Below are 14325 nucleotides of genomic sequence, written 5' to 3'. Positions count from 1 at the left end.
CATGGCTGCAGAGACTCGCTTGGGAGCCCCTGGCATCAAGGGCGAGGAAGCGAGCTTTTCGTCCTTTTTACTGGTCCCGACCCAGATTTTAGGGTCCTCATTCCGGCGGAGGCACTCTGCCTTTCTAAAAAGTGACCCACGCAAACAGCCTTCCCTGCCCGCTTGCAGACAGGGCTCCAATCGACGTGCCCTGTCGGCGCTGCCTACCGGCCGGTCCCTCAACTTTCGCCTGCCTCGCGGGCCGGGCAAAGAGGCTTTCTGCTCGCTCGGTCCAGTCCTGGGCTCGCTGCGGAGGAGGCGGTCCCGCCAAGCCGAGCTCGGAGCCGGCTGCCTCCGCCCCTCGGAGCCTCCCAGGCGCGGCTGCTCGAGGGGGCGGGTCGCGCGCGCGGCAACTTTTGGAGCCCGAGAGAGCCGCGGAGGCTGGCAGCGAGGGCAGGCAGCGGCGGAGCGAGAGCCACGCTTGGGACGCCGCTTGCTCGCTCGCTCGGGCCGGCGGAAGAGGCCACTGCGGCGCTGCAGCTGGCGAGGAGATGGCCGGGGGCGCGGGCGGCGGGGCCAGGGGCTGGCTGGGGGTCGCCCTGGTGGGTAAGTAGCGGGGCCGGCAGGCGGGGAAGGGAACGGCGGAGACGAGTGGAGAGCGGGGACCCGGCGCAGGTCCTGCCGCAGGCGGCGCGCCCGGGCTGGGCAGGGAGAGGCGAAGCTGCTGCCGGTTCAGCTGCGCAGAGTGGGGTGGAGGGGGCCGGGAGGGCGGGCGGGCGGTGTGCCACACCGCAAAGCAGGGGCGCCTCCCACCCCGAAGAGGACCGCGCCGCATCTGGGCGGCTGGAGCGAAGTGGGCGCCTGCCAGCAACTTGGCTGCGGGAGCCTGGCTACGAAACACCGCCCCCCTCCCCACGCCAACACACCGGCTTTCTACGGGCCCGGAGGACTAGCCCCCTCCCCGGGAGCAACTGCAGCAGCTCGGGGCCCCAGCAGGACATCCTGGCCACCCGCGCCCGCAGTGCCGCTGGGGCTCCCTTGCAAGGAAGAAACTGCTGCTGTCCAAACTGCAGCTCCGTATCCTCCGACTCCTGAGTGCGGCGGCAGAGCGGGGGGAGGCAACATTTGCTTCTGCTCTGCTCTGTTGGGACAGGCTCCTGTCTCCTCCCCGTTGGAGCTCCAGTCTGCCTGGAAGACCATCTCGTCATCTTTTTAAAAAAATCATTATTATTTCTTCTTCTATTTTTATTTAAAATCGTACTGGAATAGGTATATTAAATAGTGTATAGGTTCAAGACAACACACACCAGTGCCTAAGGACAAAGAACTCTGATAAAGCAAAGGAAAACTGGCTCTACCGCCCTCCCATCTTGTGGTTGTGGGGCAAACCTGCACCTCCTCCTTATCTGAGCTCCCTGCTCTTTGACCCATTGGGACCTGGGAACAGCGAAGTCCCCAGACCCAAGACCAGGCCACTGGTCATGAATTTAAGCACAATGGCCCCACTCTGCACCAACTTTCAGAGTCAGTGTCAGAACATTAAAAATGCTCTCTGCTGCTGGATCTGGCCAAGGGGGACCCATCTAGTTCAGACCACGTTGGCCAACCAGATGTCTCTTCTGAGAAGCCCACAAGCAGGACTGGAGCTTAACTGGTATTCAGAGGTGGAACATAGCCACCACCAAGCCTACTGATGGCTCTCCAGGGGGAGGTCAACAGGCAGTACCTGACTCCCTGGGCATTCTGCTCCGAGGCAGCACAAGTCTGTGGGTGGGCAAGTCAATGGAAATGCAATCCAGAGATGGCAAAGGTCTTCCATGCTCTTGGTCAAGTTGAATGGCCAGTCCAGGTAGCAGAGTGCGACCTGTCTTGAATGGGGTGCTCTCACATGTTAGCCATGCTCCCAGACTCGGTTTTAAACCTAGATGCTCAGGTGGTTGCTGCTTCTGAGCAAGTTAGGCTGGTGTGCCCATTGCATCTGCCCCTTGAAATGGCAGATCTGGCCATGTGTGCCTTAGTGATGCCATGTTTGGATGACTGTACCGTGCTCAACAAGGGATTGAAACTGCTAAGTGTTTGGCATGCTGCAGCCAGACTATTGATGGGAGCTGGGACTGTGTGTGTTGGCTTCCAGTCATAGGGAACAGCTGCACTGCCTTCCTGTTCATTTCTAAGCCCAGTTAAAAATTAAGTTTTAAAGCCCTAGATGGCTTAGGCCCAGGTAACTTGAATGACCTCAGACCCTCCAAGTGTCCCTGTTTTCCAGGGATATCCCTGATTTAGAGAAGCCATCCCAGTTTCCAATTTGATCCTGGAATGTCCCACTTTTCCTTAGGATGTCCCTGTTTTCATTGGAGAAATGTTGGAGGGTATGGAGTTATCTGACCCATCTGAATAGGGGATATAGGGTATAGGGAAGGTTTTTTTTTAAATGTTTTATTATGTTTTCATATATGTTGGAAGCTGCCCAGAGTGGCTGGGGCAACCCAGGAAGATGTGTGGGGTATAAATAGTAAAATTATAATTATGGAATGGGACGTCCCTATTTTCATCAGAGAAATGCTGGAGGGTATGTAACCTGACTCAGCTCTGCTGCCCGGGCATTTAGTGCAGCACCAACCCAGGCGGGAGGGTTTTTTGGAGGGAGGGGGTGGGGCAAGTTTGTCATGGTCCTTTGAGCATCCATCTCCTGCACCGCAAAACTGCTCTGTCCTGAATCTGGCTTAGAGGGCCTGCTTCTGGTACTGGGCCATAGAGACAGCTGGCACATAATGCTGGTGTGCAACTCACTCAGCTGCCCAGAGATGTCCGAGGCAGTCTCAAAAGCCCAGAATGGTGGTCCTGTGTGACTTCAGCAGTCACATCAAGGATACCTCTTGCCCTACTTAGGACTTCATGGCCTCTTTAGCAACCATGGGGCTGGCCCCAAATATCACTGGTCCAATGCATAATGCAAGGCATACCCTCAGTTGGGTCCATGTGAGAAAATGGGTTATCTGAAGGTAAGGGATCCTACTGTCATGATCAGACCACTCCCTGGTAAAGTTTGGGCGTATGGCATCTGTCTATCCTTGCAGGGGTGGGGACCTCTTAGAATGGTCCTTCTACACAGGCTAATGGATTCCTGAATGCTCTGGGGGGATTTCCCAGTGGGTAGAGTTGGTTATTCTATCAAGACCCTGCTTTCCCTATGGAATAGTGAAATGTTACGGGGCGTTGCTATGATTTCTTCCAAATATCTTCTGTGATCCTGCAGCCTTTTGGGCTGTGGGCAATAAAACAAGCTGGCCAGTTTAGCAATGGTTGGTGCCTCTTAGAGGGTGCCCACCCCGTGATTAGGAGGAGCAGGGCATTTACAGCACTGCTGCATCTCTTGCCTTGCGGAAGGAATTCCATCCCTGCTATTATCAGGCAAGCGCCAGCTGTATCAGTCCTGTGATGCTGGCTCCAAACCTATTTTTCACACATGCTTTTTCCGAAATGTGACCTAGCAATGATTTGAGTTTTTTAAATGGAATTAGATAGATATACATGGTTCATTGTGGTTTTACACACCTTCAGTATTTTCCTATGGAAAGTGCTATATCATTTGTCTAATAAAATAAATAGCATTTAATCCTTGCCTATGCTGAGCAGAGTAGATGATGACAGACTTGGCCACCCCAGAGCTTCACGGTAGGCAAGTGGGGAGTTGCTCCAGTTAGCCTCCCTTGGTCTACCTTGGTCGCTGTATGATTAATTGCACCACCATTGTCTGTGGTGTTTTACAGTGTGAGATTGGCTACCCCCCTGTTTAAACATTATCACCAAGTTGCAAAAAAAGAAATGGAGGGAGAGGGGCCAAGGAAGGGTCACAATGAAATGATCTGATTTCTGTTTGCTTTACTAATCTCAGCACTGGGCTTTTGGGGGATCCAGAGAGCAGACCTTGCATCAATGAGCTGCAGGGACTACGCATGTGTCCTGTGATTGTGCCTCTGCTATTTGGGGGCTGGCCCCGGCTCTGAGGCTTCCTAGCTCTTCTGGGGTGGCTCATGGCCCCAGGATGACTTGCTACGCTCTCTGAGAGTCTTTCTGGTAGGAGCTGCAGTGAGATGATGAGGCCCCAGGAGGCCCCCATCCATTCCGTTTGCAGGAGGAGGCCTGGGCAGGTTGTTGCTCCTAATGGAACTGGTTGCTCAGCAGCCCTTTCCTGGAAGAAGGGAGGCCTCCTGTCGCCCTCCTGGAAACTCTGGAAGCTGCTGGCTTCAGAAAGGCAGCTCACACCACGCAGGTGGCAACTGCAGGCTCCTTGCCCTGTCTGGAGAACATAGGAAGCTGCCTTTATACAGACTCAGGCTCTTGGTCCATCTAGCTCAGTATTGTGTCTCTCTGCATTGAGTGGCTCTCCAGGATTTCAGGCAAAGGAGCCTCTTGGCCCTACCTGGAGATGCTAGAGATTAAACCTCAGACTTTCAGTTTGAAGTGCAGTTGCTCTGCCACTGAGATCTTCCTGATGCTCCTGAAGGTACCACTTAATCCTTGACCCAAGGAGCCCCAAAATCTGCTCCCTTTTAGCTCCCTTTTACCTTTTTATCCTTTTGTTTATTTAAGAGATTTTCATACCGCCTTTCATCATTGATTCCATTGGTAGGCTGGAGTCAATGGCTGGCTGGCTGCTGCTGCTTCTGGTTAGAGATGCAGAAAGGAGCTGTCACAAAGTGCTGGTAATGGCTGGATTGATGCCCAAAGTAGTGGAGCAGGCCAGGGAATTGGCAGGGGTCATCGGACTGGGTTTCCAGCTCCTGGGCCTGGCCTGGGATCCTTCTGCAGTCTTCCAGAAGCACCAAGCCAGATTCATCTGGATGCGTTCTCTTCTGCAACAGGCAAGCTCCCAACTCTCTTAGCCTTGGCTTGTTCTGCAGCTGCCTTGCTCTCCTGTCAGTTCCTTCAAAGCCATAGCAAGCGGGCAAAAGCATTGAGGCCCACTGTGCTCAGCCAAGGAGATTCCTGCAGTTAGGGTTATGATGCTGTAGGTGGTGCCCTTCCTTTGGGCTCCTTGCACTGAGCCCTGAGGGCAGAAGAGCCTTTGTAGGTGCTGACGTGCTGGCTGGAGTGTGGTGAGATACTTCAGAGGGTAGTTGCTCTGCTGGCCCCCAAAGAGCACACAGTTGTACAGCCAGAGGGTTTGCAGGACAATTGTTTGGCTCTGGCCACAGGAACTCTCCAAATCTATAGTCTTGCTGGGCTGGACTTTGGTCTGTTCTTGGACAAAGGGAGTCCACTTTTCCAGGCTCTGTGAGGAGGCAAGTTGGATAGAGAGCACTCCAGCATGGAGGTTGAGGCACGTGCAGCAGAGGATGTGATGGCGCACAGCTTAGCAACTGCATCAATCCCAGTTCCTGATACTTGTTTGCACTGAAGATCTGGGGTCTCTGGAATCTCTTCATCAGCCGGGCCCCTCTTGAGTGGGTGCCCAGGACCAAAGCTGTGGGGGAACCGGCGAGAGAGAACCTTATGCATTCCCGGTGCTTCCTTTCTCTCTCTGCTTTGTTAATATATATGAGAAGATGCGGGGAGAGAGAGATGCAAGTTGCCTGATGCAGCAGCTCTGAAGCTGGCAGTCTGAAGGTCATCTGTCAGCTGCAGCACCAAAGGCAAAGCTATCTTCCAAAGAGACTAGGCTGCCCAGATATCTTTGGTGGGGACAAACAGCACATAAGAGATGGAGCCTGTCTGGCTGCGCTAACTAGCAAATACTGAGGGTGGGTAACATGCAGGTGTGCAAAAGACTCTGAGAGAGGGATTTTTTTTGGGGGGGGTGTCTTCAGGAGCACCTTGCAGTTTCATGCTCCCATTTCCACATCTCTTGCAGAGGTGGACCTCATTTCTGGGTATCGACAAGGCAGGATGCTCAGATCTTGGGAGATTCCCCAATCCTTTACCTTGTCCAATCTTAAGCATCAGCCACTGATTTCCCCATATGTGACAACTGCAGATCCCCCTTGCAGGCCTATCAAGAGGTGGTCAGAGCTGTGCTCATTTTACAGAGCTTAGAAGAAGCTCCTGATGTAGGAGGACAGGCTAAGGATGAGCCATGCCCGCTCCTCTGCAGAGGACCCCTGGTGAAGGAAAGGGCTGTAGCTCAGGAGCAGAGCCCCTGCTTTGCATGCAGAAGGCTCAAGGCTCAATCTCCAATGGCCTCTCCAGGTAGGGAAGACCCCTGCCTGAAACCCTGGAGAACCCTGGGCATCTGGTTGGCCACTGTGAGGACAGGATGCTGGGCTACAGGAGCCATTGGGATGATGATTCATAGAATTGCAGAGTTGGAAGGGACCCTGGAGAGCCCTTGAATCCAGCCCCCAGCAATGCAGGAATCACCAGGCTCTTCTTGCATTCTCATGCTGTGTGGTGTGACCCTTCTCTTGAAGGTTCTAAATTAGGGCCCCAAAGAAGGATTGCAACCTTTTCAATGAGAATGGACCCTGAGCTGACACTGTATGTTTGGAACTCTTAAGTGCTGGAGGGAAGAAGGGGGGAAAAATAGCACTAAGAGGCAGCTTGAAACTTTAAGCAGCCAGCTTTTTATTTATCCTAATAGCGCATATGACAGCTTATAGAGTTATAGACTTTGCGGTTTACAATGCTTTCACTTTGAACACAGCCTATAGACTGATTTAACAATTATGAGATTAACACTTCCCTGAACGTTCCTAAGCATATCATCTTCAACTCTTAAGTCTCTTAAGTATTTTAGTGGCACCTTTCCCCAGAAGAATTTGGGTACTTGAGCTGTGAGGGGCAGTCAGGCAGGACTCAGAGGGCAGGTAGCTAAAGGGTCCTTGGCCTGGGTGGAGCTTCTGCCCATTGGCCTCAGTTCCGGTATCCTTCATTAATGCCATTTGTTGAACAAGCGTTCAGTCTTCTGGTTGTTTTAGATAACATTCCAGTGAACAAGTTTCTAATGGACATATGGCCTTTTTTTTTTTTGCCTTGCTGGTCAGCTGTCAACAGGCTTTTTATTTCTATTTTCTTAGCATTCATACCCTGCCTCTCTTCCATTATGGAACCCATGAGTTGCCCAGGAGGTCACCCATCTACGGCACTGACCAGACCCAAACATGCTTAGCTTCAGCAAGGTGGTGGCCTCATATCCCTTCAGAACATACCCTGGTATGTCCACATTTGTGGGAGGGCCTTTGATACTGTGATCAAGTCTTAGGCTTGCATCTGCCTAGCTTAGGGTGATCAGCACATACTTGGCACAAGGGTGTGTTCTTGGCCAAAGAAAAATATGTTCTTCATCTGTGTGTGTGCGTTCACTTTCTTTGTGAAGGAAACATTACATCATTTCAATGAAAATCCAGTTCTTCTGGTCAACATGTTCTTTGTCTAGAAAACATCTTCTGAGACACTCTGTCATGTGGCCTCCCTGACTATTTCTGGTGACTTTATGTTAAACACCCTCTGTGGTGGCTGTAAACCTCTTCATTTAAGGCATGCCAGTTTGTTGTAAGAGACCTGGGGCAGGTTGAACTCTGTGGTAGGCAGTGCCCCTTGGGCAGAGTGGCCACTTCCTGCCACTAACCCCACTTGCGCTGGTTGCAGAGTCCCGATTTCACCCACTATTACTGGTGCATTGGCAATTGCCAAATACTGGGTGAAAACTGTTTGGGTGTGTGTACTTATCACCATGGATGTACTCTGGGTTAGTATCTGGCATAACTCAATGATAGACCTCATGCTTTACATGCAGAAGGCCCCAGGAGGAAACCCTGGACATCTCTAGCTAAAAGGATGGCAGTTAGCAAGTGATGAAATAAATCATTTTCTGCCTGAGGTCGTAAGAACATTGGAAGCTGCTTTGTGTTGAGTCAGACCCTTTGGTCTATCTAGCTCAGTATTGTCGACACAACTAGATGGACAAATAGCCGCTTCCCTGGTGGAAGGCAGCTCCTTCTGCTCACCTGATGGAGATGGATCGAGGACATAATTAGTAAGTTAAAATTTAAACTTCCTGTCCCAAATGTGTGGGAGAAATATGAGAGTAAACAGGCTGCAACACTTACTCACTTTTGCAGCTTACTAGAAGCTAGGAATTAGGCAATTACACCTTTTATCCCCATTTATTTGTGGTCTGCTGACTTTCCTTTCTTTGTCCCCACTACTAAGAATGAACCACAAGTTTTAGCAAGATGAACAAAAAGGTTTCCTTACATTTCAGTGCAGGCAGCAAATACATCAATATTGTATGCAGTTAAAAAATCAGCTACAAAATACAAAATTAGTTTCTATAATGGCATCTGGGCTTTGAGCAGAGCTCAGGCATATATGTCTACTCACATCACTGGCTTGAAAGAAGAGAGAGAGGTCAGACAGGGAGGAAATACATCAGATTATCTCCTTTGTTAGAAATTCCCACCAAAGCATTAAAGAAATGACTTCATACAGTCCCTTCTATATTAATTCTGGAACTCTATGCATGTCAGTTGCTCGTGTGCCTGTCTGGCAATCATGCATTTGTGTTCTTGACTGGAAATCCCACATCACCTACGTCCATCATTGGGGAGGGCTTCCTGCTTGGTGGTGATGGATGTCAGCTGCTCTGCTTTCCTCTCTGGAGGTGTGTGGAGGAAAAGAGGGCACTTCCAGACAGCCTGTTTACTGAGCATTCATTCTGATTGATTTGCAGGAAGATCAGATGACACTGGCAATTTAATGAGTGCCCACTCTGATTTGTTCCTGGGGAGGTTAGATGACATTTATTTCATCAAAGCAAGTGTTAGCCCATACTGTCCAATGCATCTTCCAATCAATTTCCTTATGGCAAAAAGTCTGATCTTTGGGGCAAGTGGGTTTCTTGCACAAGAACTCCCAAGCAACTATAGCAGCGACAGCTGTGCTGTTGAATTTCACCCCAAAACAGCTACAGTCTGGAAGTGCCCAGAGTCTTCCCCAGCGGAACCACATTACACTCAACGTGCCTCTGCTTTCTCCTCCTTAGGCCTTCAGCTCTGCTCTGTGACACTTGCCTTGGAGGTTTCGGTGGGCAAGGCGGCCGTTATCTATGTAAAGAATGGCACGGATGTCCTCTTGCCCTGCACATTCACCTCTTGCATCGGAATCGAGAGAGCCAACTTCTCGTGGATCAGCAATAGCACTGAAGTGTGTGGTTTACTACACTTTGCAGGCGAGGGGTTGGATAGCAAAGTGGAAAGGCATCATGATGAGTCTCATTAATAGCCAATGGTGTAACTTTACTGCTTTTATGGTTTGCTGATTTGAAGGACACAAAGGCAAAATACACTTGTCTTAATAAGTAATGAGTGAAGGTCTAATTCCTTCCATGTATAACAGCTCACACACAGAACTGTGACCATCTGCTGCCCACCCCCTCCTGTCTCAGCCATGGTCACAAGGGAGGTGGAAAAAGCTCGGTTCCCACCTGGTAAGTCTCTTATCCCCAGAACATCCTTCAGGAGCTTCCAAACGGAGGCAGTCTCTCCTTGGCAGTTTTAGCTGTCCTGAGAAACCGGCCCCCTTTCAGCTGTGCACTTTGAGCTGATGTATAACATGGAGCAGGGCTCTTGAGTGTGGCTGCCCCGCTCTGTGGAACAGCTTCCCTTTCGAGACAGGACATCTGCCCATCTTCTGGAAACCCTGCAAGATACTTTTGTTCCAGCAGGCTTTCCCAGCTGGGTAAATGGGTCTTTGTTCTAACTCTTATTGCTGTTTTTAAGTGTTTCTGCTGGGTTGTTTTTGTTTTTTTTATATATCACCTTGAGACACATGTATAGAGGGTGATTAAATGATGATGATAATTAATGCATCAGGCAGCTCTTTCCCCACCCCAACCCTGACTGTTTGACCCATCAGGGGAAGCTTCTTCTGGACCACCAGACCCTTTGCTCTTTGGTTTTTCCTTGCTGCAGATATTCAAAGGAATCATCAAGAACAAAGACTCCAAGCCAGAGCCCTATCCAGAGTACAGGTCTCTCATCAAGTACGAGATGCCAACTGATATGGCCCTCAGCAAGGATAACCGGGAGTTCAACGTCTCCCTCCTGCTCCTCTTTGCAGAGTTCAGTGACTCTGGGAAATACACTTGCTTTGTTAAGAACCCAAAAGAGAAGAATGCCAACCATAGTGCCACCATCACGCTCAAAGTGGTTGTGGAAAGTAAGTACCAGTTGCCACCAGGGCAGCTGTTGGGGGCCCCAGGGGACCAGCTGCTCCTTTTGTTCAGGGGTTGTGTTGGGGCTCCTTTCCCAGCCCTGTCATTGGGTGGCGAGACAAGCTGGGTCTTCCTCACATGTATAAGGCGTGGAGGCTGCATCTCACCCAACAGCTGCCATATTGGGGAGGAAGAGAGGGAGAGAAGGGGGTGCTTGAAGCCCCTTCCTTGGCTCATGGCACAGCCTGGCATGGATGTGCAGGCAGGGGGCACCCTACCACCCAGGGCCCCTCTTGCCTCACCCTTCCCTATCTGCTCCCTTCCCCAGTGGAGAAGAAGGACAACACGCTAACGCTGATCATTGTGTCAGTCGTTGGGGGCGTCATTGGACTCCTGGTCCTCATCATGTTGATCAAGAAACTCGTCCTCTTCATTCTCAAGAAGACACGGGAGAAGTGAGTGCGGTTGGTTTCCCATTCCCTGCCCACTTCCCCTTGGGAGCAGAGACTGGGTCTCCTGAGAGGCTCCCTTTCACCAGAGGGGCTGGAAGGCCCTGAGCATAGTGGGGCCCAGTATGGCACACAGCATGTGGGCTCCAGCACGGTGTAGGCAACTTGTGTGGTTTCTTTCTTTGGAGTATCACTGGGGTGAAGGGATTCCTTGCCTTCCTGGAGGCCATCTTGTCCCTGTCCCACCCTGGGCTGCTGTTGCAAGCCCTGTTGAGCCCCAGACCTCCTGAGAGTGGCTTATGTCTCTGGGAGGCCTGCTTTCTGAATGGGAAGACTTCCCCACCTTGGGGCTTCCATTGCACAGAAGAAGGGTGAAGCAGGCTGTGGTGGTGGTGGTGCTGGTGGTGGAGAGGACGCGCTGCTGGGAGCAGTGATAGTTAGCCTCTTTCTTGTTCTCCGCAGAGAGTGTCTTGTGACTTCTTCAGCAAATGACAACACAGAGAATGGGCTAGCCGGCTCCAAAACAGAACAGAAATCCGCCCCAAAGGCCTGAGGCCGCTGTGGAACTGGTGACCTGTGAGGCCCTGAAATCCAGGCCCAGGAAGAAGAGGAGGAGAGTCGACCATTTCCAAATGATTGATGCTTGAGACACATGACTATATTACACAGTTGGCTGCAACCAGCACTGCTTCTCAGATAAGACTGCAGGCATTGGACAGGCAGGCGGGGGGAGGAGGGGCTGTGTGCTCAGGTAGTTCTTAAGCCACCAGGAGGATGCTGCCAGATGGGATTTGGTAGGTGTGAGCTTGGGCATCTTCAGTGCAAGAGCCTGGGCTGGCAGGTGGGCGTGGTGCCCGGGACTTGGTTCTCATCCTGGGCAGAGGGCAACCAGCTGATACAGATGGGCTGTGATCCAGGGGAAATGCTTGGTGCCCTCTTCCCTGCCAGCCTCTCACAGGAGCTGAGGCTCATTTCTAAAGGATGGGAGGGCCAACACTGCTGGGACAGAACTCGCACAGGTAGTAGGAGTTTGAAGCACCACTGGGAGCCAGACGCCATTTTGCTTGTACCGCTGCTGGACTTTGTCATCTTTCCTGTATCCTGGAGTGGGTGGGAGAGTGGATGAGCTGCAAATTGCACCTGGAGCCTGCTGCTCTGTCACCACTACTGCCCGCCCACCCACCCACCCTTCACCCCCCAGAACAGCTTCACAATATTTTTTGTTTGTTTTGTTTAAAGCTTGTGTGATTGTGAGGCTGAGGGGGATAAGAGAAGCAGCCTGGCTCTCACTGCTCATGCTGCACCCCTCTGGGGTTGGGGTTCCTGAAGTGGCGCTTCCCACCTGCAGACCCCAGGGCTCTTGCAACACCCAGCATGGTGGTTCCCTTGCTCTGCTCTCAGCTGCCACATTGTAGTGAGGAATTGCACCTTTTCCTAGGCAGCCTCTTTTCAAGCCAACTGGTGAGCCTGGGGCTCCTGAACTCACAGTCCTGGTCCCAACTTACTTGCATTGGCTCCTTCTCCTGATCTCCTGGTGAGAGAGGAGATGACGAGAGCCAGGAGATTTGCTTTTTGTTTCAGGCCTTTGGACCACCTTGGAGCTGTCAAGGCCTTAAGTGTGAAGCAAGCCAATTCCCTGGCACTCCCCTCCCCTCCTAGTTGGCCTGCCTCTTTGACCTACATCCGTCCCCCTCTCCTGGGCTTCCTGCCGGGAGAAGAGGAAGGGAGTCTCTTCTGTCTGGCCACGTTCAGGAGCAACTCTGATGGGAACCTTGCAAGGCTTGCATCCGTCTGCAGGTTACATTGTCTTGCCAGGATCATGACCAAAACACTTGGTCCAAAAAGCCTTGTCTTCTCTGCTACCCAGCAGCCCTAAAGCCCCCACTGCAGGAAGCTCCCCTCTCCCAGGGCAGCTTGGTCCCTCTTTGCTGGCAAAGGGTGGAGGGAGGCCTAGAACCCCTAACCCCCTGACATCACCCGTTCTGTATTTTATTTATTGGTCATTTGCATTTATATCCCATCTTTTTCTCCAAGGAGCTCAACGTGGTATGTATGGTTTTCCTGCTCCTCATTTAATCCCCATAAGTACCCTGTGAAGGTAGGATGAAAGGAATTCAATGACCAGAGGATTTTAACCCTAATCTCCTAGGTCCTCATCAGACACTCTAACCACACCACTATTATTATTATTATTATTATTATTATTATTATTATTATTATTATTATACTGCCCTAAACCCAGAGGTCTCACTCTACCACATTGGCTTGCTAGAGCCACTAATATCTCCTCTGTGATAATATATATATATATATATATATATATATATATATATATATATATGCAGGTTTTGGTGTCTTCGGGTGTCTTCCCGTGTAAGAGTTGGGGTGTCTAGGCGACGTTTCGACGAAACGTCGCCTAGACACCCCAACTCTTACACGGGAAGACACCCGAAGACACCAAAACCTGCATTCCTGTACCCGTGAAAATCTACGAAAGCATATATATATATATATATATATGCAGGTTTTGGTGTCCTCGGGTGTCTTCCCGTGTAAAAGTTGGGGTGTCTAGGCGACGTTTCGACGAGGTCTCACTCGTCATCTTCAGGCTGGTGCTTTCGGCTTCTTGTTACTGGAACAGAGCGGGATCTCAGTGTTTGAGTTCCTATAAATACTGTAGAGGGGTGTGGTGTATTGCCTCAAAAGTTCTGGGCAGAGGGGAAGTTCCCAGGCTAGTGTTCTTTTCTTCTTTTGTTCCTTAATTACTTGAGGGATATCTTGAGTGATTTCTTGAGTGATATTCTGAGTACCACTTAGGTGGGTCATTAGGTGTGGATTAGTTGCTAAAGCCTTCGTGTCTTGACCTCTTGAATTTGTGAAGAGTTTTTCTGGGAAGATGGCTGTACTGCACTTAGTTGTGCTCTGGCTTGGCTTCGTGTATAGGGGCGAGCTGTGGTTTTGTGCCCTGTGCCAGCCAGATCTGTGTAGGGATTGCAGGGGGGTGCAGCATCCGGAGGTGCCACTATGGTTTGGTTACTGGATGGTGTCTGTAATTTATCTGTGGAGAGGGTCTGGGTTTGGGTCTGTGGCACACAGAACGCCACCACCAATCAACCACACCAGACCCAAACCCAGACCCTCTCCACAGATAAATTACAGACACCATCCAGTAACCAAACCATAGTGGCACCTCCGGATGCTGCACCCCCCTGCAATCCCTACACAGATCTGGCTGGCACAGGGCACAAAACCACAGCTCGCCCCTATACACGAAGCCAAGCCAGAGCACAACTAAGTGCAGTACAGCCATCTTCCCAGAAAAACTCTTCACAAATTCAAGAGGTCAAGACACGAAGGCTTTAGCAACTAATCCACACCTAATGACCCACCTAAGTGGTACTCAGAATATCACTCAAGAAATCACTCAAGATATCCCTCAAGTAATTAAGGAACAAAAGAAGAAAAGAACACTAGCCTGGGAACTTCCCCTCTGCCCAGAACTTTTGAGGCAATACACCACACCCCTCTACAGTATTTATAGGAACTCAAACACTGAGATCCCGCTCTGTTCCAGTAACAAGAAGCCGAAAGCACCAGCCTGAAGATGACGAGTGAGACCTCGTCGAAACGTCGCCTAGACACCCCAACTTTTACACGGGAAGACACCCGAGGACACCAAAACCTGCATTCCTATACCCGTGAAAATCTACGAAAACATATATATATATATATATATATATATAT

General features: G+C 50.8%; 1 protein-coding gene across 2 annotated transcripts; it reads left to right on the top strand.

Moving 5' to 3' along the window:
* The first annotated feature begins 239 nt into the window (after nucleotides 1–239).
* SCN4B (sodium voltage-gated channel beta subunit 4) lies at nucleotides 240–12912 on the top strand. Of its 2 annotated transcripts, none has more exons than XM_083480872.1 (5): nucleotides 240–585; nucleotides 8963–9123; nucleotides 9891–10137; nucleotides 10461–10587; nucleotides 11044–12912. In XM_083480872.1, the coding sequence occupies exons 1-5, from the start codon at nucleotides 531–533 to the stop codon at nucleotides 11132–11134; spliced, it is 681 nt and encodes a 226-aa protein (XP_083336998.1). In that variant the 5' UTR covers nucleotides 240–530; the 3' UTR covers nucleotides 11135–12912. The 2 variants fall into 2 exon arrangements, with proteins under 2 accessions (XP_083336998.1, XP_083336999.1); XM_083480873.1 differs by lacking the exon at nucleotides 240–585 and adding an exon at nucleotides 6290–7131.
* Nucleotides 12913–14325: the final 1413 nt, after the last annotated feature.

The sequence above is a fragment of the Podarcis liolepis genome, assembly GCF_965112155.1.
Source record: "Podarcis liolepis genome assembly, chromosome: 16".
Classification (NCBI taxonomy): domain Eukaryota; kingdom Metazoa; phylum Chordata; class Lepidosauria; order Squamata; family Lacertidae; genus Podarcis; species Podarcis liolepis.
This window is presented reverse-complemented; position numbering and strand designations above follow the sequence as displayed.